General features: G+C 37.6%; 3 protein-coding genes across 4 annotated transcripts; 2 read left to right on the top strand and 1 right to left on the bottom strand.

Moving 5' to 3' along the window:
* Positions 1 to 2,499: 2,499 nt before the first annotated feature.
* Positions 2,500 to 6,606, bottom strand: LOC115949892. The gene has a single exon (XM_031067157.1). It carries the CDS (start codon positions 6,604 to 6,606, stop codon positions 2,500 to 2,502), a length of 4,107 nt encoding a protein of 1,368 aa, XP_030923017.1.
* Positions 6,607 to 8,542: 1,936 nt separating this feature from the next.
* LOC115994151 lies at positions 8,543 to 13,548 on the top strand. 2 transcript variants are annotated; one of them, XM_031118209.1, is made up of 10 exons: positions 8,543 to 8,714; positions 8,784 to 8,984; positions 9,147 to 9,195; positions 9,289 to 9,370; positions 9,566 to 9,636; positions 10,861 to 11,088; positions 11,966 to 12,098; positions 12,231 to 12,568; positions 12,701 to 12,845; positions 13,126 to 13,548. In XM_031118209.1, the coding sequence occupies exons 1-10, from the start codon at positions 8,705 to 8,707 to the stop codon at positions 13,366 to 13,368; spliced, it is 1,500 nt and encodes a 499-aa protein (XP_030974069.1). In that variant the 5' UTR covers positions 8,543 to 8,704; the 3' UTR covers positions 13,369 to 13,548. The 2 variants fall into 2 exon arrangements, with proteins under 2 accessions (XP_030974069.1, XP_030974068.1); XM_031118208.1 differs by having other exon boundaries at positions 9,147 to 9,370.
* Positions 13,549 to 17,493: 3,945 nt separating this feature from the next.
* Positions 17,494 to 20,914, top strand: LOC115994939 (40S ribosomal protein S15-4). Its single transcript, XM_031119283.1, has 4 exons — positions 17,494 to 17,605; positions 17,685 to 17,833; positions 17,967 to 18,024; positions 20,453 to 20,914. Exons 1-4 carry the CDS (start codon positions 17,603 to 17,605, stop codon positions 20,699 to 20,701), a joined length of 459 nt encoding a protein of 152 aa, XP_030975143.1. The 5' UTR covers positions 17,494 to 17,602; the 3' UTR covers positions 20,702 to 20,914.
* Positions 20,915 to 22,699: the final 1,785 nt, after the last annotated feature.

Raw genomic sequence — 22,699 nt, 5'->3', positions numbered from 1 at the left:
GATATTGATGTCACCAAACCCCTTATGAGAGGAAAAATTATTCATATTGAAGGGGCGAAAGAAGGTTGGGTGTTCTTTAGGTATGAAAGGCTGCCTACCTTCTGTTATAGGTGTGGTATACTTGGTCATTAGGATCAGGAGTGTGGAAAGGTACATAAGGGTTGTCTGTCAACAGATGAGTGTGAATTTCAATTTGGTCTATGGATGCATGCAGTTGCTCCAAAAACCAAACAGTGAAAAGAAAGCCCCAGCCGGTCCAGATTCAATGATGATGATGAAGAGGAAATTCGAGTTACCGATGGGGATGAGGATGGAGTTGTACAACCCCGTATCCACCACCAGCCACCAACTATTCCGATGACTAGTGAAGCTAACAAGGAAACAGCCAAGCAACAACCAGAGAATCCAAGGCAGTTGACTGGTTTGAGTTTTCCGAAATCTTCTAATCCCACTCAAAGTAGTCTTGTAACCGAATCCACCTCTTCTAAAAATTCAGATTTTTCCTCACTTTTGAAATTAAAATCACCGAGGAACCCACAGGTAAGCGTTTTGGAGGTTTTGAATGATTTGAAAGAAAATAATCTGGATACACTTGATCCTATTTCTAAGGAATGTACTTCATCAATGACTTCCAAATTACTGAAAAGTTAGATAAGTCTCCAACTTTGGCTAATAGGCAACAACTGGCAGATTATAAGGAAAACAGTGGGACTACTGATATTAAGGGGAAAACATTGACAGATATGGATAACAACAATTCAAATGAGGATAATTCAAATAAGGATATTGAGATGGAGAATGTTTCCAATTATACTGAGGAGTTGCCGGGCCAAAAAGAAACTTCTTTGAGATCATGGAAACGTATTCTTCAGAGTCCCAATTTTCAAATTTTTGTCGAGAATTTTCCTAAGCTTCAACTCACGGATTAAAGAAGAAATTGGAATTGACAACTGGCTTTGCAGATTAAAGAAGAAATTGGTTTTGATAACTGGTTTTTACAGTCCCTAGAATTGGTTTAAGAATAAAGTTCCCTCCTCCAAGGATCTTCAGTATCGGGCTAACAGTTATAGACTGAAGTATGTGGAAGTTCATCAGCTTCGGAGATGAGATTGGCTTTACTATTATATCAGAGCATTAGTTTTTTCAAGGTGACAGTGGAATGCAATTTTGCAGAACTTGCAGATCTCTTGAATTCGGATAGAGTTTTAATTAGAGATAGTTTTGTTTTTGTTTTTTGTTTTTAGTTTTTAATTTTTTTTAGCCCTATACATTTTCGACGTAATTAGGGGTGTGCATGGGTCGGGTTGAGGGGATTTTTTGACCCAACCCACCATGGTGGGTCAAAAAAAATTCAACCCGACCCAACCCATCATATAAGTTCAACCCAACCCAACCCAACCCACATGGGTCGGGTTGGGTCGGGTTGAACCCATGGGTTTGACAAATTTTTTTAGTATTATTATTAAATTGAGTAGAAATAAAATATATATTAATATATTAAAAAAACCTAAATATTAGTATCAATGTAACTCTTTAAAGGCAAACAATACTAATAACAAAACAACAATAGTAATTTATTAGGATTTGTGTGAACTAATTGACTTTTATATAAGATAGGAAGAACTGGCTATTTGAAAAAATTTATTAATTATATAATATATTTTTTATATATATTAAATTAGTATTAGTAGGAGGAATTGAGGAAATGCTGCTCTACAGCTGTTTTTTTTTTTAATTATTAAATATAATATATATATATAAGTGCCCTACAATTGATTTAAAAAAAATTATTAAATATAAAATATATTTTAAATATATATTAAATATGGGTGGGTCGGTGGGTCGGGTCGGGTTTAGCGGGTTTGTAATTTTATGACCCAAACCCAACCCGACCCGCCATAAAAAAAAATTTTGTAACCCAACCCAACCCACCAAGCCTTAAAAACCGACCCAACCCGACGGGTTGGGTCGGGTTTGGCGGGTCGGTGGGTTTTCTGCACACCCCTAGACGTAATCATGTCTTATCTTTGGCTAGTATTGTCAAAAAAAAAAAAAAAAAAAAAGGAGAGAAGGACATTGTTTGATTAGAATTTCTCTACCCATTGTACATCTTGATTTTTAATAAAGTACTACTGTCCTGCTTAAAAAAAAAAAAAAAAAAAAACTAATTAGTAATGTGGCAACAGTTGTACAAATAAAGAAAATACAATATAACTTTTTTTCTTTTTTTGAGAAACAAAATACAATATAACTTAATACTCGTACGTCCGATATTGCCATGTGAGCCGTAATTAAAATTGAATGAATTCGGTTTTACCATTAAAAAAAAGCTCAAAATTAAAGCACGCCTAGAATTTCCAATGCAGTTTGTCTTTTTTTTTTTTTTTTTTTTTTGAAATGTCCAATGCAGTTTGTCAGGCATACATCGAATTTTTTTTTTTGAGAAACCAGACCCGAAGGTCAAAATGCATTAAAAAGGAAAAAAGAAAAAACAGGGGATTACCAAGAGTCCCTCGTTACAAGGGGAGCTATGTCTTCAGGAATGGCCTCACGCCAAACCTGTAGCTCATTGCCAAACTTAGCATGTCTAGCAAGAAAATGGGCAACCGAGTTACCTACACGTTTAATGTGAGCAAAATTACAAGCTCGAAAACTATCTGCTAATACAAGGGCGTCCTGCAACACATGTCCGAATTCGGGATGAACCACTTCCTTAGCCAGTAAAGCTCTGACGATAACTTCCACGTCACCTTCACAAACGAGCTCGCTGATACCGAACTCTTTCGCAAAGTGAAGGGCACGACGACACGCTAGAGCTTCCACCGTAGCAGCAGACATTGGAATTGGGATGCGTTCAGCCAATGCTCCCACCACCAGCCCGCGCGAGTCACGAATCACCACGCCTAAGCCAGCAGCCCGTAAGTCACTGAAGAGCGCTCCATCAAAATTAATTTTGAAGAGTGGGGAGTTGGGGGGCCTCCACCTAACTGCACTAGTGCAAGCAGTTGGCAACCGATGCATAGGCCCCTGGGCCGATTGAAAGTCCAGCAAGAACATCTCTGCCTTAGCCCGAATGTGATGGAGCTCCACCACTGAGTCCTCGACTCTAACCGAGTTTCTTCTGTTCCAGACTAACCACATAATTATGCATAATAGCTTTACATCAATTCGGTCCCCTAGAGAGAAAAACAACTCCAGCAAATCAGCAAAAACAGAGCACTTAAATTTTGAACACTTCATTAGCTCCGCATCCTTCTCCCAAACCACCACCAGCCTGTGGCAGCCCCATAATGCGTGTACTGTATCCTCACAAGCAGCCTTACAGTTTTGACAGCAAGCGGTTTGGACCACCCTCCTTTTCTGCAGATTGTACAAGGTTGGAAGAGATTCATTTGCTGCTCTCCAAATGAAGTGACGAACCTTGTACGGAACCTGCAAACTCCAGATGCCCTGCCAAAAATTACTGGATCTTCTGTTTGTAGAGCATGTTGGGATATTATTCCTATCCGCCAAAGCCAGCAACTTGTAAGCAGACCGAGTTGTATAGACTCCATGCGTTGAGGCATGCCACACCTGTTTATCTGGGATATTTCGGTCACTTAGGGGGATGCCTTTTATAATGTCAGCTTCATGGGGTAAAAATTCACGAGCTATCAAATCAGATTTCCACTGATGCTCGTCTTGGTTAATGAGGTCGCAAACCATTGACCCGGGAGGCAAGACAGAGATTGGGGACACAATTTTTGGGGCTGTATTTTGGGGGAGCCACCTATCCCCCCTGATCTTAACTGATTTTCCGTCTCCTATTCTCCACACCGAGCCCAAATCCATAACGTGCCTGGCCTGTACAATGCTTTTCCAAGCATAAGAACCCTTCGTAGAAACCTCACTATCAAAGACCGAACCGTTGGGAAAGAACTTGGCCTTAAACACTCTATGGAAAAGACACTCCTCATTATTCCCGAGTCTCCAAATCTGTTTTGCAAGCATAGAATCATTGAACTTGATTAGCTCTTTGAACCCCATCCCACCCTCCTTCTTGGGTTGGCATAATTTTTCCCAACTAATCCAATGTATCTTCTTTTGCTCCCCTCTATAACCCCACCAGAATTTTCTTATTAGGGTCTCAATATCACTGATCAGGCCTTTTGGCAACCTAAAACAGGACATAGTGTAGATAGGGATCGCTTGGATAACGGCCTTGACAAGAATTTCGCGGCCAGCCTGCGATAGGAGCCTCTCTTTCCACCCCTTCAACTTCTTCCAGATCCTTTCTTTAATGAGGCTAAAGGACTTCTTCTTTGATCTGCCCACCAAGGACGGCAATCCCAAATATTGTTCAAATCTTGAAGTTACCGTTAAACCCAGAAAAGCTTTTATGGCTGCTTGAACCTCCGGATGAGTATTTGAACTGAAAAAAAGATTTGTCTTGCCTCTGTTAATGCACTGTCCAGACGCATGCTCATATCTGTAGAGAATGGATTGGATCTTTACACTTTCTGCAACTGTGGCTCTACAAAAGACTAAACTATCGTCCGCAAACAGTAGATGAGAAATCCGCGGACCCATCGGGCATAGAGAGACACCCCTAATATCTCCACTGTCCTTTGCTTCTTCAAACAGAGCATGTAAACCCTCCGTCACTAGCAGGAAAAGGTAAGGCGATAATGGATCGCCTTGACGCAGCCCCCTGGTTGGAGTAATCAAGCCGTGGGGTTGACCGTTAAGCATAATTGAATATGTCACAGACCGGATACACATAGCAATTAGGTTGATCCATTTGCAGTTAAATCCCATTCTCTCCATTATTTTTTCTAAATAGGTCCATTCAACTCGGTCGTAAGCTTTGGACATGTCAAGCTTCATGGACATAAAACCCATCTTACCCGTTCTTTTAATCTTCAAGAAATGCAGAGTCTCATGAGCTATGAGAATATTGTCTGTAATAAGCCTCTCGGACATAAAGGCGCTTTGAGATTCAGAGATCAGAATAGGCAGCATGGGTTTTAACCGATTTGCCAAAACTTTTGCAATTAATTTATATAGCACATTACACAAGCTGATCGGCCGGAATTCAGTGACTTTCCTGGGGCTTTTGGTTTTTGGAATCAAAGAAATGAAAGTGTGGTTTAGATGAGGAGGAAGGTTACCTGAGTTTAGCACTGAAAGGACTGCTTCCGACACCTCTGCACCCACCTTCTCCCAGAAATTCTTATAGAATAAAGGCGGGAAACCGTCTGGACCAGGGGCAGTATCCGGTTTCATTTGCTTGAGAGCAATGTGAACCTCCTCCATTCTGAAAGGTTTTAGCAGTTCCGAATTCATTGCTTCGGACACCCTTGGTTGCACTCCTCTGAGGACTGACTCCAACTCAGTTGGGTTAACTGTGGAAAAAAGATTAGAGTAGTAGCAAGTCAACAACTCCCCAATCTGCTCCTCCCCCTCAATCCACTCCCCATGAGCATTTTCCAGCCCCGAGATAAAATTCTTTTTATTTCTCTCAGTTGCTCTACAGTGGAAGTACTTTGTATTTTGGTCTCCGTATCTTAGCCACTCTGTTTTGGACCTCTGGCTCCACATTCTTTCTTCACAATCCATTAGCCTAGATATTTCCTCAGAGAGGAGTTTTACCCGAGCATGGTTCTTGCCCGCCATGGAATCACCTTCTGCTATAACCAGGAGCTTTCTATTTCTAGCCAAAGCCTTACGAACATTCCCAAAAACGTTTTTGTCCCAAAGTTTAAGTTGGGTTTGACACTCTTCAACCTTACTCATTATCTTACTCACTGGGTCACCGCCTATATTCCTATCCCAAACCGAGTGAACCACTCCCTCGCAACGCTCGTCATTGAGCCACATGGCCTCAAACCTAAACGGTTTTTTGGCACGAGCAAACCGGGTTTGGAGATCATCAGAAACCAGCCATAAAGGTTTGTGATCCGAGGACGAACCTGGTAAATGATGGAGGCGAGCCGTGGGGAATTTGAGAATCCAATCAGCCGTAGCCACCGCTCTATCTAGGCGAACCCAAACTAAAGCTTCATTGTATCTTCTATTACACCAAGTAAAAGGCAGGCCCGAAAAACCCAGGTCCTTAAGACCACAAACATCCAAACAATCTCTGAAGTCTTGCATCTGTTTCTCTGGACGTATAGCCCCTCCCGATTTCTCGTCCACTCTTGTGATTTCATTAAAATCCCCGATACACACCCACGGCAAGACAAGCTGGGAGCCGAGGTGACGCAACACTGACCAAGAATCTTCCCGGTTGGCCGCTTCAGGAGCTCCGTAGAACCCCGTAAAGCGCCAGGCGTCATCAATTCCTGGATTTACTACAGCATCGATATGTCGCGGCGAAAACGTCCTAATATGCAAGTTAAGGTCATTATTCCAAAGCAAAGCCAGCCCACCCCCTAAATTCCTCCTTGGGACGATGAACATGTTGTCAAACTTCAACCGACATCGCAATCTCTCCAAATATGACTTTTTCTTCCTGGTCTCCATCAAGAAGATCACCCTGGGACCTTTCGCCTCCACTAAATCTGAAAGCTCGCGAACTCGCCGGTGGTTCCCAAGCCCCCGGCAGTTCCAGCTTAAGCAATTCATGGCTGACGGCGGGGCTGAGAGACAGCCACCACCGATGGGATTTGATCGACTTCATAAATACTTACTGCTCTGCGTTTTTGTGCATGGGAGTCTGAAGGGTCAGTCGCTGGACGTTCTCTTAACTTATCAACAGTAGCTTCCTTAAGTTTTGGCTCGTTGGTTGGGCGAACCAGCCTAGTCCACTTGCTCCCAAGACTGCTTTGTTGAGTTTTTAACGGCCCAGTTTCGTTGGTTAAGTCCTTAAGGGGCGATCTGGGCCTCTTCACATCTAAGCCCGCGCCAGGAGAGATGTTGGTGTTTACTTTGGGCCCAACAGCATTCGGCCCAACAATGTTTTCCTTGCCCGATTCAGTTCCCAAACCCCCCTCTCCTTTTTTAATCTGAGCATTACCACTTAATGGAACTTGATTTGACCTTTCTAACACCTCTGTAGAGCCTCCATGCCTCTTGCCCTCACCTTTCTTGATATCACCGTAGTTAGTCAGATGGGCAGCCAGAGCAATGCCATCATACTGACACTGATCCGACTTTTCCATGGCTAGACAGCCATGAGAAGCGGCTTGCTCCACCCTGTCAAAACAATATATATCTCTGTCTATCTCAGCAATCACTTGTTCAAAAGAAGTAGGTTGGGTAGGTTGCAGCGGGGGAACCAAAAAGGAGGTCTCAGAGAAGTTCAGATTTTGGGTTGTCACATCTTCAGATTTGTCAGGAGCGTGATTTGCGTTTTCCTCCATGAGTTTTGGCGGCAAATTTTGTGGAGGTTCACACGTCATTGCTGATGGGGTATTCCGGTCATGGTGCTGTGCTCCGGTCTGGTTTGGAATGGCTTTTCCAGCTTTTTTGTGAGCGTAAAAGCCCGGGACCGATAGAAATCCTTTTCTAGAGGCCGTGAAAGGAGCAGCTCTTAACCAAGGACCGAAATGTTGGTCCTCCTTCCTGAGTGTTCCCTCACTTTCGATCCATTTTTCGCAGTCTTTGTCAGGGTGAGTGAGACACCCACACCAGTAACACACGTTGGGGAGGCGTTCAAACCTAAATGAGACCCAATGAGCCTCGTCATTCTCAAGGGTGAGGAGCCTACCATGGCACAGAGGGAGCGTGATGTTTAAGGCCACTCGTACTCGAATAAAACTACCACCGTCGCTGTCGTTTGGGTTTTCCGGTTTGACCACAGTGCCCATAGCCTCACATATCTGCTCAGCCACTTCTCTGTTTCTGAATCGTAGTGGAATATCGTGTACCTGCACCCAAAACGGCACAGTGGTCATGTCCTTGCTACTAACGACTGTCGTATTTTCATATCTTGATACAACCATGATATGTTTATCAAAGCTCCATGGCGCTGCTGCCAGGATTCTGTTTACATCTTCCTCGGAGTCAAAAGAAAAAAGAATAAGGTGATCGCCAATAAATTTCATTCTAAACCCCGTCTTTGTTCTCCACAAGGGGTTGAAAGTTTGTGCTATGGCGTCCAGGTTGAGGGGGCGCTTTGTTAGGAATCGTGCCACCAACGAAACTTCCGTGGTGGCTTGGTCGGATTTCAGAACCAAACCAGAGCCTTCCTTCTCCGATAGGGAGAGAGATTTCCACCGATTCGACAGATCTTCCATAATGAGTTCGTAATAAGAAAGAAAGTATTAGGGGAGGAGAAGAAAGTGTTTCCCTGTAACCCGTAAAAAAAACCCAGCTAGCCTGTGAATAACAGTGTTATTCGCAGGGACGGTAACTCCTCTGAGAAGGAAACGGCAGTGCTACGAGGCAGGGAAAGGTTTTCAGAGAAAAACTTTCACTGTCAGGAGCAAAAAAAGCATACATCGAATTGATTTCATCATATCATGATATCATCACTTATTACAGGTCCTAAAAGGCAATAATAATAAATAATAAAAAGCAACAACTGGCGCGCAAAGTCACCTCACCAACATGTATTCTCCATAACCATTGATGGAACTCAACCAATTTTCTTTTAATAAAGTCCAATAATCTTGAGCCATAGATGAAGAAGCCAAGCAAAAGTTAAAACATCAGCTAGTGCAATCCTCCTGTGTATTTCCTCTTTTTTTGGATGTGAAATCGTCCTTTGAGTTTCAACAAGATGAAGCAAGGTAAGCCACATCTCTCTCTCTCTCTCTCTCAATTTGTTGTTACAAAGTCTCACTCAAAACTCTCTTCAGGTGATGCTTATGGTAAATTCATTATCACACACATCCTTTTTGCCTTCTTCCTCGGATTTGTAGCAGCTGCAGCCACACGTTATTACCAACAGAGGAAGTCCAAGGCTGTAACTGCAGTGAGAGACCAAACTAACATTCCACGGCTAGAAAGGACAGAATCCGGCCGTGTTGGAAAACTTGAAAGATTCTCCCACTATGTTGGTAATTATGCCTTCCAATTTTCTTTGTCAAAAACACCCATCTAAAAAAACCCAACATTTTAATGTCAACTTATACTTATGGTTTGGGAAGAAAAATTACTCTTGACTTTTAAGATCTGGAAAGCTAATTAGTTTTTTTTTAATAATTTTTTAAATGGTGCAGCTAGGCAAATGGGGTTTTCAGATGCAAGTGAATGTCCCCAACTTTGCAAGTTAGCTTACGATTATTTGAGGAAATCCGAAGGTTGTGAAAATTCCATCTATGATTATTTTTCTAATGAACCAGAAGCAAAATCTCTCTACAGGAAGTTGATTGGAGAGTTTGAAACATGTATCCTCAGTTATTTTGCTTTTCATTGGGGTCATGCTTCTCTTATGATTAGTCAGGTACAGTTTACAATTAAACTAGTAGCTTAATGCTAATCCAAAAATTCAAAAAAAATAAAAAAAGAATTGAGAAACAAAGATCGGGTCTTTTCTCTTTTCCATGTTTGAAGTTTAGTAGTTTATTAATGTCCTCCTTTTTTTTCATCTATATATTTTCTTAGTTTAACTTCTTCATATTTTTCCTTTGAACGGCAGGTTTTGAATGAGGAGTCTGCAGACTGTGAGCGAAAAGCAAAGCTCAAGGATTTGGTGTTGGCAGCTACAAGGTGACGACTTTAAGTTTAAGATAATGATCATTTTTTTTTTCCTGTAAGATCCACACTGCTGAAGGGTCTTTTTGACCTTCCCCATCAATAAAATATTATTATTTATGCCATTTGATATTATTTATTGATTTTTTTATTCTTTTAATGATTAAGAAATTAATTTATACATTTATTTAAATAATATCTGTTTCATGATTAGGAAGACCCAATAATTTCTCCAAAATTTAATGAGGTGGAGTGATGCCTTTTTCATGGGCTCACCATTTTAGTATCAGCCCAATTTAGGCGGAAATGGCAAGAAAGGATAGAAATATTTTTTCTGGGGTCCACTACTTTATACTTTCAATGACCACTAAAAGCATGGATTTTTCCTTTCGCTTCAAACCAAACAATAAAAAAGAGAATTTTCACACTTTTTTCTACCATTTCTTTTTTATATCCAAACATATCAAAAGGAAATATTTTCTTGTCTCTTTCCCTTCCCTTCCTCCTTTCCTTTCTCTTCCCTTTCCCTAGTTACAACCAACATATGCAGGAAGGTCTTCCAACCACATCTGGAACCCAATATTAGCTAAATAGTAAATATTTCCTATAAAAAAAAACCTATATTTATGTTCGAAAGGGAAAACAAAATTATTTTGATGATATATAATATAACATAATAACCTATACGTTATTCTATCAATCAAATATATATATACACACATACATGTTATTCCAAAAAACAAAAAATTATAAACGTTGTACATGAAATAATTTACAGTCATATACCATCTAAACTTCAAACAGACCAAGCATGAAGCTAGGTATTTGGCCTTTAATTATCTGCATTCGGTAGGTGTTTTCAAATGCAAATATTAGCATGAGACGCAAAATTTTATTTAGTCTCTTTAAGTGTTAGAAATAATTGTATGTACAAAATTCAATATTGAATGGAATTACTTTAGATACTACTATAAATTATTATTTCTGAAAGTTTTGTAAAAGAAAATATATCTTGGGTATCTAGCATATGTATTATTTTACACCATATAGTATCAAACGATAACTTAAGTAATAATTGTAAAGATTGTACAATTGTATTTAAAATTTCTTAATTAAAAACATTGATGCCCACACCTCATGGGCCTAACATATACAATACAATTTCATTTCCTAAGACATCTTCAACATTGCCTTTCTACTCATTATTAGTTTTATTTCATCTTAATTGGTCTGATATAGGAAACAGAGATTTGAGAGGGTGACAAAGAATTTGAAGGTGGCAAGGGTGTTCACTACATTGGTGGAGGAGATGAAAGCAATAAACGGCAGTGCACCTAAGGGTGGTGACTCAGAAATTACCGAGGTTATGGCACCGATGGCTCACAGTAAGAGGAGTCCGGTGCTGCTTCTCATGGGTGGTGGCATGGGAGCTGGCAAGAGCACAGTCCTAAAAGAGATTCTTGAAGAGTAAAATCCTGCACTCTCTTATACCATTATCTTCACATAAACTCATAATCATTATTGTTGCGAATACTATTGCTAGAAAGTTTTGCTATCACTCAAATGCTACATTGTTATGTATATCGCACAACATGCAATCCCGCCCTTTCTAAACAGAGACCGAAATAAAATATTCACTAAATTATAAATTATACTCTTCAATTTGGGAAAAATTATTAGATTCTCTTTATAATAATGACATGTGTTTCTTTCTCTCACATAAATAGTAGATCTCACCATGAATTATAAAAATGGGTTCTACTATTATGTGAGAGAATGAGGTATCGCGTTGTTATACTCCCTTGATACTAAATAATTACTCCCAACTTTGACACGTTTTCAATTTAATCATTGAAATTTCATTTTCTTCATTTTAGTACTTTAATTTTAATTTATTTTCAATTTAGTCTTTTTGTCTAGTTTTGTCTAAAATCTTGTTGTTAGTATTAGTATTTTTTCCCTTTTCAAACCAATGCTGTTTTAATGGATTAATAGTTTTTTTTTTTTTTTTTTGAATAGAAGTGGATGGAAGGACTACACTAAAAAAATAAAGTATGGTATAATTTATAATTTAGCCTAAAAATATTTATGTGACCTTTTATGAGGGGGAAACAAACATTAAATATCTTGGGAAACAAATCGTTTCAAAAAAAATTAGTAAGAACAAAGCAATGAAGTGGTGGATTAGCGGTAATTGATGCAAAGAGGACAAACGTAAGATCAATTGCTCTAATACCATAATAATTAAATTAGTATAGTTTGTCCAAAAGTTTAAGTTTAGAAATAATCAAATTTAATCTTTTAATCATAATAATTCTGACAAGGCTGCATATGCATTTGGCAGACCATTCTGGTCCGAAGCAAAAGCAAATGCCGTGTTAGTAGAGGCAGATGCTTTCAAAGAGTCTGACGTTATTTACAGAGCTCTAAGTCGTTCTAGAGGTCATCACCAGGAAATGCTTCATACTGCAGAACTTGTACATCTCCTTGTCTCTTGAATCTCTATAAAAAGAGTACCTTCTGAATTGAACAATATTTAACCATTTTTGTTGTATTATGTGAATCAACTAACTATGTCAGCCAAAAAATTGAGCTTAAAATTGAATCAGGTGCACCAATCTTCCACTGATGCTGCATCATCTCTACTAGTGACGGCACTTAACGAAGGACGGGATGTGATCATGGATGGCACTCTATCGTGGGAGCCCTTTGTTGAGCAAACAATTGATATGGCTCGTGCCATTCACAAATGTCGTTACCGAATGGGGGTAGGTTACAAGGTTGCAGAGGATGGCACCATTACTGAAAACTACTGGGAGATGGTAAAAGAAGGAGAAGAAGAAGAGCAACCAAAAGAAAATGGAGAAGCCCCCAAGAGAAAACCTTATAGAATAGAGTTGGTTGGGATGATTTGTGATCCTTATTTAGCTGTTGTTAGAGGCATCAGGTAAAATAAAAACTCTTAACATTATTTTGTTATTGTTGAAAACATTATTGTACTATGATAAATTCAAATACCATAGCTTCTTAGATCTCAAGGGATTTTTTTTTTCTTCTTCATTTTGGGAAACTTGGACAGGAGAGCTATACTAATGGGAAGGGCAGTGAGAGTTAATTCTCAGTTGAATTCCCACAAGAGATTTGCTAGTGCTTTTCTAAGATACAGCCAACTCGTTGATAATGCGAGGCTCTTTTGCACCAATTCTACGGGTGGTGCACCTAAGGTAAAATGATCATTCAACTTCATTTTAAAACAAAAGTGTTCTAATTTTCTACAACATGATTAAGTTTCAAATGATCATTCAAGTGTATGTAAACTCATTTACCAGTTATAACATGACTTGTTTAAAAGACTTTGAATGAACAACGTGATTAAAAATCCAAATAGATTTGTTGTCTTGGTTACCATTGCATGAAAATTAATGAAATCTACATGCTAATGCATTATATCAAAGCTTGAGTTCATACTTACTCTTATAGTCAACTAATTTGATAAATGTGCAGTTGATAGCATGGAAAGATGGGGACAACAAGCCGCTAATTGATCCTGAGAAAATTAACTGTTTGACAGCAGCAAGCAATTTGAATGCTGAAGCCCAATCCATATACGAGCTTTACACAGACTCAAGCCTAATATCCGGGCCCGGATCAATTTGGAAAGACGTCGTTTTGTCACCTTCAAGGGCAAGCCTTCAACAGGAGCTAAGGGCTTGTATTCAAAGAATTGAAAATCCAGAGCCCGTTTGATAAAAAATTTCTAGTAATGTTGTTTATATTTTTTGAAAATACGTGTGGATAAAAAAGTATGTGAAAATACGTATAATGTTGTTTAAACAATGGTAACAAACGAAACTTGTAAAGAAAATCAACTAAATGAATGTGGAACTTTATTTGTGAATGCATCCAAGCTGGAATATTATATGTTAATCCAAGAATGCCCATGCAATTTCATTCTTTTTGTTTTGTGAAAAATGGAAATGGAATGGTGCAATTCAAATTTTCATTTTTATTTTTTAATCTGAGCAAGGGGACCTCTCTTTTTTTTTTTTTTTTGGTCAACTGGATACAACAAAAGAAAAACACTACGGAATAACAAAGTTTCCAGGACACTGCCTGGCACGACTAACCCCACTAAGGTTAGCCTCCACAAGCTCACTTAAATCCACAGGTGGATTTTCATACAAAATAAGATTCAAAGTCTGGCTGGCACCCTTCCTTGCAAGTTTATCTGCACATCTATTGGACTCGCGATAACAATGTTTAATTCTCACTTGGGGAATCTGCGAAATGAGGTACCTGCAGTCCTCTATCAGAGGAGCAATAGCGATATTTGAATATTTGAGTTACTTAGCTAATTGTTGAAATATTTTTTTGCAGAAATAAAATAAGTTAGATATTTACATGAGCCCTACAAATAGTAGAAAAAATATAAGCTAGTTTATAAGTACGATCCAAACACACTTTAAGTATCTTTTAGCAATAGTTGTTTGGTTCTCAAGTCAATTCTAATGGTGAACCGGAAATCATGAGTTTGGGTCTACTTTTTTATGTCCTAAAACAGAAAAGTCGAAAAAAATAGATTTGATGTATCATGGCCCAAAAACTATTAAAGGCCCAATCACTCATGACAAGATGAATTGGGTTTTGGATAGTGTGTCCATGTATTATTGTATGATATTTGTGCGGGTTTTTGTTCCAACCTCATTTGATTTGCCACTTCTGAGTTGGAAAAGCAATAAAGTTACCAAATGAAGTTTGAGCTCGAAATTGTTTTCATCATGTGGTTCAAGTGCGCATGAAAAATCCAAACAAAAATGAGAAAAAAAAGTGTAGGAGTTGTGCTTGGAAGGCATAAAATGAAAATGGGCCTTTCTTACCCTTATTTTGGGCCCTATGATTGCAAAATGAGCTTATTGTTCTTGCAACCACATGAGAGCCTATGATGGGTGTACTATGCTGATTGTTGAGGATTTTTTTTTTTTTAAAAAGATAATTATAATATGTTGCTAACCCTGTAACTTGTACTATTTGTACATGGGTGGTATTAATTAAGCTACAAGTCAAGAAGGTTTTTTTTTTTTTTTTGAGAAATAGGACCAAGCCCGAAAATATTATTAAGAAACTGAAGAATCCATAGAAACAAAAGCGTCCATATCTAACGGAACAGATTCCATCTAAACTAATAAAGGAAAAAAAAGTTTTGCTTTCTGGATTAAAGCATGTGCAACAACATTGTCTTGCCTAACAATATGAGATAAATAAAAACTTTGGAGTGAGGTTATAAGAATTAAGGTATCCCTGACTAAATGGCTAAAGGATGAGGAAAACATATTACCCGTTTGAAGAGCCTTTATACCAATTTATGAATCACCTTCAAATTGGCACTATTGTAGGCCAATTTTCGAAGAAAAAATCATTGCACATCTGGCTGCTATCATCGCTCCGTTGAAGTTTGCTTTTATAATCACCCAATTTTGGTGGCAGCACTTGCATCGTTGAATTTGTCTGCCCTTGTTGTGTTCCTATTGGCATGACCAAAATTGTTTTAGAAAATTTTTTGCAGCTTCTGCAATGCTTCCTAGAGGTAAAGTCTTTTCCATCAACTTGGTTTTGTTTCGGTGTGTCCAAATGAACCATGCCATAGTTGCAAACAGCTCGATAACTCTTGGTTTTGATATGAGCCGATCAACTAAATCTAGAAATGTTGAGAATGCAACTGAGAAAGAAGATATAAAGGAAAGCAATATAGAAAAGAAGAAAGAAGAAGAGTACAGATGCAGTGATGTAAAACTAGATCAAAACGACAGAGTTTACAAGCAAAGAAGAAAGGAAAGTTAAAGGCAAACGGTGGTGTTTTACTTAAGTGACTAGCACGTGAGATAGTTGGCACGTGAGAGTGTTTAAGTGGTGTACAACTGTAATATTAGGATTGATTAGTTTGTTAAAAGTTAGTTAGAGCAGTTTAGTTTCCCTCTTTGCTCTGTGAACGTGTATAAAAGGCAGAGCCTTAGTGTAACTTAATTACTTCTTCATTCTAATCAATTGAAGCAAATAGTTTTCTCTCAAAGCAATTTCTAGAAGTTTTCTTTAATAAGAAATGTGACATAAGTTGCCTCGAATTGATTTACCCAGCTGAAATCTTTACATCTCACACTTTTCACCGCTTCACAATCCCACAAGGCATGTTTATCCTCAGGAATTCTGCCACAAAGATGACATAGAGGGTCTGCTAGAATTTTTAGTTTCGTCAAGTTAACTTTGGTTGGTAAACTTACTAGGCACCTTGAGTTTCCAAATCCCATACCATAAGCCCGAGACTCCATTTTTGGTTGAACCTGAGGCTCCTTCACTTCTTGAATCTTCACATATAAGCTTATAACCCAATTTAATCGAGTAAACTCCATTTTTTTCCCATGACCAGTAGAGAAAATTAGGTTGAGCTGATGCACATAGAGGGATAGCTTTTATCTGCTGAGCTACAATGAGTTGCATGAATACATAGAGGAACTTTTTGTGTGTTTGGATAAACATATGTTCTTAAATCTCAAATATGCACTTAATGTATATTGAATTACTTAATAGTTACTGTCATGGACTTCCAAATTCAACAACTCCAAAAACGATCATTCTCCTTACTGAAAATAAACCAGATCAATGAACATGCCTTGCCTTAATGATCAAATCATACAAAAGATCATTATTTCAAGCAAGTTTTAGTCTTTATGTGAAAGGATCATACGAAACCTTCATGCTATCATAAAAAGTAGGAACTAGCAAATGTCTTTTGTATTACCTTCTCTTCACCAAGTGTTAATTAATTTAAAAAAATCGACACTTTCAATAGGTCCAAAATAGAGATGTCCACATTCTAGTAAGTGATAAAAATTACAAAATCACATTTTCCTCCTTCGCCTAACTCTTGCTTACATTCAATTTACTCAACCCTTTTTCTCTTTAATTACACTAACATGGCAAGAATAGGAATGCACTAGTAATCTAGTAGTCATCATCAACACTTCTGTTGACAAAAGTATTAGACTTGACTCCTCAAACCTAAGTTCAAGAACATACGAATCAAAATTTGATGCATGACAGAACATTAAAAAAAAAAAACACACACACACACAGCCAAGATGAGTGCATCATTTTCAAAAAGTGCGAACTCATGCCCACATTTCTCTCCATTCAAAAATAGTTGGCTTTGCAACTTTAGCGCTTACCCATATTGATTTTCTTATTTATTTTTAAATTTGTCCACCCATATATATATATATATATAAATATATATATATATATATATGTATATGTTTTTTTGAGAAGGTAATTCGTCCACCTATCTATAGGATGTTACACCATCCATAGAATTTATATTATAAAGTATTTGGAAATCTCATCATTAGTCTACAATTTTTTGTCATTCTTAATATACACACTAAAATTTGTGATCAGATATTAATAATTATATGATTTATTAACTTATGTGTGTAAAATTTCAATATTGAAAAAATTGGGATTTAAAATTTTAAAAATTTTACCATATTTATTGATCTCTACTGATCTTAATAATTTGGGATTTGTTTTAACCCAAACTATTTCTAACCCAAACACCTGGTATGATTCATATCGGCAGAGTTAAACCCGAATCCAACTGACTCAATCAGTTTGCGGTTAGCACAGGATAGCATAACTCTACAAGCAAACATCACCACTAGGTGGACTAGGGGAATCTCGCTGAACATTGCGTCCCATTATATAATTTTTCAAAGTATCATACTTTAAACAAACTTAAACAAATATACAGGTCCTTATCTGCAAACATTACTCAAATCTAGGGCTAAACTCCCACACCACCCTATATATATATATATATAAAATATATTTTTACCATTTGCAAAATCCTCCAATCCCTCGAAAAACCCTAGCGGCCACAGATCCAAGCCGAAGAAGCATCACCTCCAACTAGGGTTTCTCTGATTCAACAATGGTGAGCCCCCCCAGAAATCTCTCTCTCGCTCTCTCTGTGTGACTCGCTTTCTTACTCTGTGTATGTGTGGGTGTTTCAGGCGGACGTTGAGACCGATGTGGCGGCGGCGGGACTGCCGAAGAAGAGGACGTTCAAGAAGTTCAGCTTCAGAGGAGTCGATTTGGATGCTCTTCTCGACATGTCTACCGATGAGCTCGTCAAGCTCTTCCAAGCCCGTGCTCGTAGAAGGTACGGTTGGTTTGTACTTGTTGTTTGCATTTTTTAGGCTTTGTATGAGAATGTTAAGCAATCAAATGGGTCTGATTTTTTTTTATTTTTTATTTTTTTTTTTTTATTAATGGTGTGGTGTTGATAATGCCAGGTTTCAGAGGGGTTTGAAGCGTAAGCCTATGGCTCTCATCAAGAAGCTTCGCAAGGCGGTAATTGCGTCTTAACCATTTGAATGATTTTTTATTTGATAATGAATGTGCTGTTTGTGATTGATTTTTTTTTCTTTGCTAAAACTTAGGAATTGGAAAATGGTCTTGTGGTTTTTATTTTGTGTTGTTAGTTGATTGATTTGATGTGGAATGGTGAGAGGGTTTTGATACTCTCAGTTTGGAATGTGGAAATGACTACACTGTTGTCTAGTTTTGTTTGTAACTTGAAGTGGTATTCGTCTTTTTATGGATTATAGTAGCAGGATGGAGTTTTATCTGGGGATAGTAATAGTTGCAGTGACTTGTATTTGATGAATAGGGATCACCTTGATATATTTATATAGATGTGGTTATGAGATTGTAGAGTTACACCATGGGATGAGATGTTGGAGTTTGTTTTAATATACTTGTATGGAGAGCAAGAAAGTCAATTGGACTTCCGAAAAGGGAGTGTGGTGCAGGGAGAAACTTTGTTGCTGATCAGAGGATATTGGCCCATGTATGTTTTCTGGTTGCTTGCGATGATCTGTTTTCTTGTACAGTATGTTGTCGCTTTAAGGACTTAAAATTTAGTATGTTGGTCCATATGATATGGTTATACCCACCTTTGTGGGTTGTGATTTAGTGTGCATTTGATTTTGCGAGTTCTCTTGGAAGGAAAAAATAGCTGTTTGAGGTTTGACAGAAGTAATTTCCATAATTGCAAGTGAATATTAGCCTATAGCTGTCTGTGTAAAGTGCAAGGCATTGGGAATGATTGGTCTTTTCAACTTGGACAAAATTCAATTACAAGTTATTGAGTTTGTGAATGTAACACCGTTGAATTAGTGGCTGTAAATCTTAGTTCTCATTAACTCATTATCAGTGACTAGCAACCTGGTAGTTGAACGAAGATGAGTTTTTATTGTACTATTTATAAATTCTGACTTGGCTTTTTTCTCAAGAAAATTTGGTTGCTCTCTATTACAATTTTATATTCATATTATTAGTATATCTTACTTGGACTATTGCCTGTTCTCATTTTCTACATGTTCCTTACCATAAGAAATTGAATTTCAGTGCCCTTTTAAAGAATACAAATCTTTTGTCCTACTTTTTTGTGTTCCACTTCATGCTCCACTAATCATAGTATCCCATGTGGTTAATTAATTATTATTATTATTAATTTTTTCATTTTAAACTTAGGTTATTTTATAAGGTAAGTAAAATGAAAACATGACAAGTTGTGATTGATAGAGTATGTAGTGGAACACAGAAAGTGGGTATTCCCTTTTGAAAAAGTTGATGGGGAGGACTGAATTATGGTGTGGGCTTTTTATGTTTTACAATACAATATATGATTTCAAATGTTGCTCTCTATATCAGGAATGTTACATAGATTTAGTCTAAAAACATTATAAAATAGGGCACTAAACTCTATTTTTACTGCTGTATTTTATGTAATATATCTGTAATCTACCAGTCCATTTTAGTCAAAGGTGAGCTGGGCACTCACCTAGGCGCCACTGAGGTGGTTGCCTTAGAGTCTAGGCTAGCAAGGCGATCACCTTAAGCCATGAAAAAGGCGCTCAGCTGAGAGACTCTGGGGTTTTTTTATTTACTTATATTATATATTTATTTATTTTGTTATAAAATTTTAATTAAAGGTTTTTGTAAAAACCTATTATTAAATTATTAATCTAATAGGCATGTTTTAAAACGTATTGTTAGATAAATTAATTTACAAAATATTGTTGTAAAAACTTATTGTTAGATTAATTAATTTATAGTAGAAGCTTGTTTAAAACCTATTGTTGGAATAATGAATAGAGCCTAAACCACGTTAATCCTATTTTGAATTCATTTGATAGACCTAATTTCTTTGCGCATGTCGCTAGTTACATATGATTTAAGTTCTATATGTATAAAAAATATATATTTAGAATTTGGAGCCTTGCTATATGTGGACATGCCTTTTTGTTGACTCACGTTGTTGGAAATACATGGCCTTGGTGCCTAAAGGTCGCCTTTCACTTTGAATACCTTGGACCGGTCACTTCATTATATCTTGGTTTTTTAAGCTTATCTTTTATTGGTTGGTGCTTATCTGTTTCTCAGTTGCTTTGATTTAATTTCAGACTTGGGTTTCAGAATTGGGTCAGTTAAGATTTAAATTGGCTACAGATTCAGCTATGCTTGTTATGCCTTTTGAAATGTGTTAGCATATCATCTTTCACTTGAATTTAAATAAATGGCTATATCATCTTCCTAACCTGCTTCTTTTTTTTATAAAATTTTCTTCCTAAAATATTCCTTGCACCACACTGTTGACAAGTTGGTGGAATTTATTTGGACTGTGTTTCTGCTTTTTGTGAAATTTTAATGGTTTGGAGCCTTGGACAATTTCAATTCATATTAAAGTGATATATTTCATGGTGCTTTGGATCAGAAAAGGGAGGCTCCACCTGGTGAGAAGCCAGAACCAGTCCGTACCCACCTCCGAAATATGATCATTGTGCCTGAAATGATTGGAAGCATTATTGGGGTTTACAATGGTAAGACCTTCAATCAAGTTGAAATCAAGCCTGAAATGATTGGGCATTACCTTGCTGAGTTCTCAATCTCCTACAAGCCTGTCAAGCATGGTAGACCTGGTATTGGTGCCACCCATTCGTCAAGGTTCATTCCTCTCAAGTGATTGTTATATGCCCTATATATTTAGTCTGTGTTATTTTCTAAGAATCCTATGTCGATCAAATTTTTGTTTGCTACTCCAGCTACATTTTAATCTTTCTATGTTGTTGAACCCTTTAGATGGAACTTCAGCTTATAGTGTGAAAGTTGGTGCATTTGATGTTTGGGAATAGTTTTTATATTTGGCTTAATCTTTTCGAGTGCTTTCAATGCTCCATCTCTAGTGTGTGCTTTAAATGATCCAGATTTTGCATGTTGCTGCTTTGAAATCTAGTTTCTTGTTTCCCTGCCACTTATATAATTTCCCTACTTATTCCTTTATTATACGCCCTAAGCATATGTAGAACCCATCAGGGTAAGCATTGAAATCCGTATTGGCAGCCTTTGTATTGGTAGATGGATGATTCTATATGGACACAAATACGCAATTCTGCTGAACAATGACAAATACAAAATTAACCTTGAAGTGTGTTTGGAATGGCGTGGGCTTTTCTGAAAAGCAGATAAACAAAATTTGATTGTAAAAGGTTTGATTGTGAAAGGGTCATATCAGTAATTATAGAATACTCTCAAAGTTACTATAAATGTTTACTTCCTCTTTCACATAATTGTGGGTTTGGCTAATTAAATTTATAGTGAGACTCACAATTGTGACATTTCATGTGAGAGGAGTATGCATTTATAGTATTTCGGGAGCATTTAACAATTCTTCCTCATAAATTGTGGTGACAATGAATGTGATTAGTGTTACAACCTACCAAATAAATGTTTACTTATGTTTAATGTGGTTGGTCATACAATAGGTTTAAAAGGTTTTTCTCTTTGTTCAATTTTTAGTGTCAAGGGTCTTGTAGTTGAATTGATATAGTCTATACACAAAGTACTTAGGGTATGGGAGGGAAGGATTTGAGCCACAGTTAGTTACGCATTGTAGCTATTTCAAAAAAAAAAAAATTTTTTTTAAAGTTCATATAGTAACTACTAACATTACTAAAAAAAAAAAAAAAAAAAAAATTAGCATTAACATTACTAAAAAAAAAAAATTTAGCTTTGGAATTCTCTTTATTAGCAAGTTCAAAGTATTCCTAACATTGATTCTCAAAAAAAAAAAAAAGAAAAGAAAAAGTATTCCTTACATTACTAAAAAAGTATTTTATTTTAGAATACTCTTTATCAGCAAGTTGAAAATACGTTATTTGCTGAAAATATGATATTTGGTCCACAGCATAAAAAATGGAAGTAAGAAAAAGTTGAGCATAAAAAATGGCATAAGAAAAACTTGAAATACTAATACGTACGAGTATCTTATGAATTTGAATGAAAAAAAAGGGGATTAAAAAGAATGATTGTTGTAAGGACACGATTTTTACGACCTGAGGATAGCGTTGGGCTCGTGTGTAAAGGGTCCAAACAATATGATTTGTAGAGAGTGGGATTGGAAAGGTATGACATTGGGTGCTGGGCGGTGGTTTGATTCGGATTTTTATGAAGACCCATGCGTAGGTGAATTTGGCCTGAAGGATCCTATCTTACATGGATGGGGTTTGAAAGGTTCGTCTCCTCGGACTTAGTCCGAGTAGCTTCTCCTCCTTCCCCGTGGGTAGCAGTGTTTGCCAGCCCCCCTCCTTTTGGGCCTCCCCCCCCCCTTTTATACCGGTATTTTCTCTCGTTCCTCAGATACGTGTCAGTTTCTCCTTATTTGGGGTGGATACTTGTCTTATCAACCCTCACGTTGGAGTGGTTGGGGAAGAGCTGGATAGCATGGTACGAGTATGGGTTTGTCAGGCAATGGGCTCCACATTAAGGTGTTGGCAGCCTTTTCCCCTGCGCTGCTCCTGTGCTGGATCTGTCCTTTTCTTTGGGTGTTTTGCGAGATGTCGAGCATAGAGTCGTCCTCGGCCACATCCTTGGGCCTTTCAAGGAGCTTTTACTGTGTGTCCCTGAAGATAGGGCTCCTCGGCCTGGGTTTTGGGCCCTTAATGTGAAGTGGGCCGGGATTCCA

Source organism: Quercus lobata, chromosome 6 (genome assembly GCF_001633185.2).
Source record: "Quercus lobata isolate SW786 chromosome 6, ValleyOak3.0 Primary Assembly, whole genome shotgun sequence".
Classification (NCBI taxonomy): Eukaryota; Viridiplantae; Streptophyta; class Magnoliopsida; order Fagales; family Fagaceae; genus Quercus; species Quercus lobata.
This window is presented reverse-complemented; position numbering and strand designations above follow the sequence as displayed.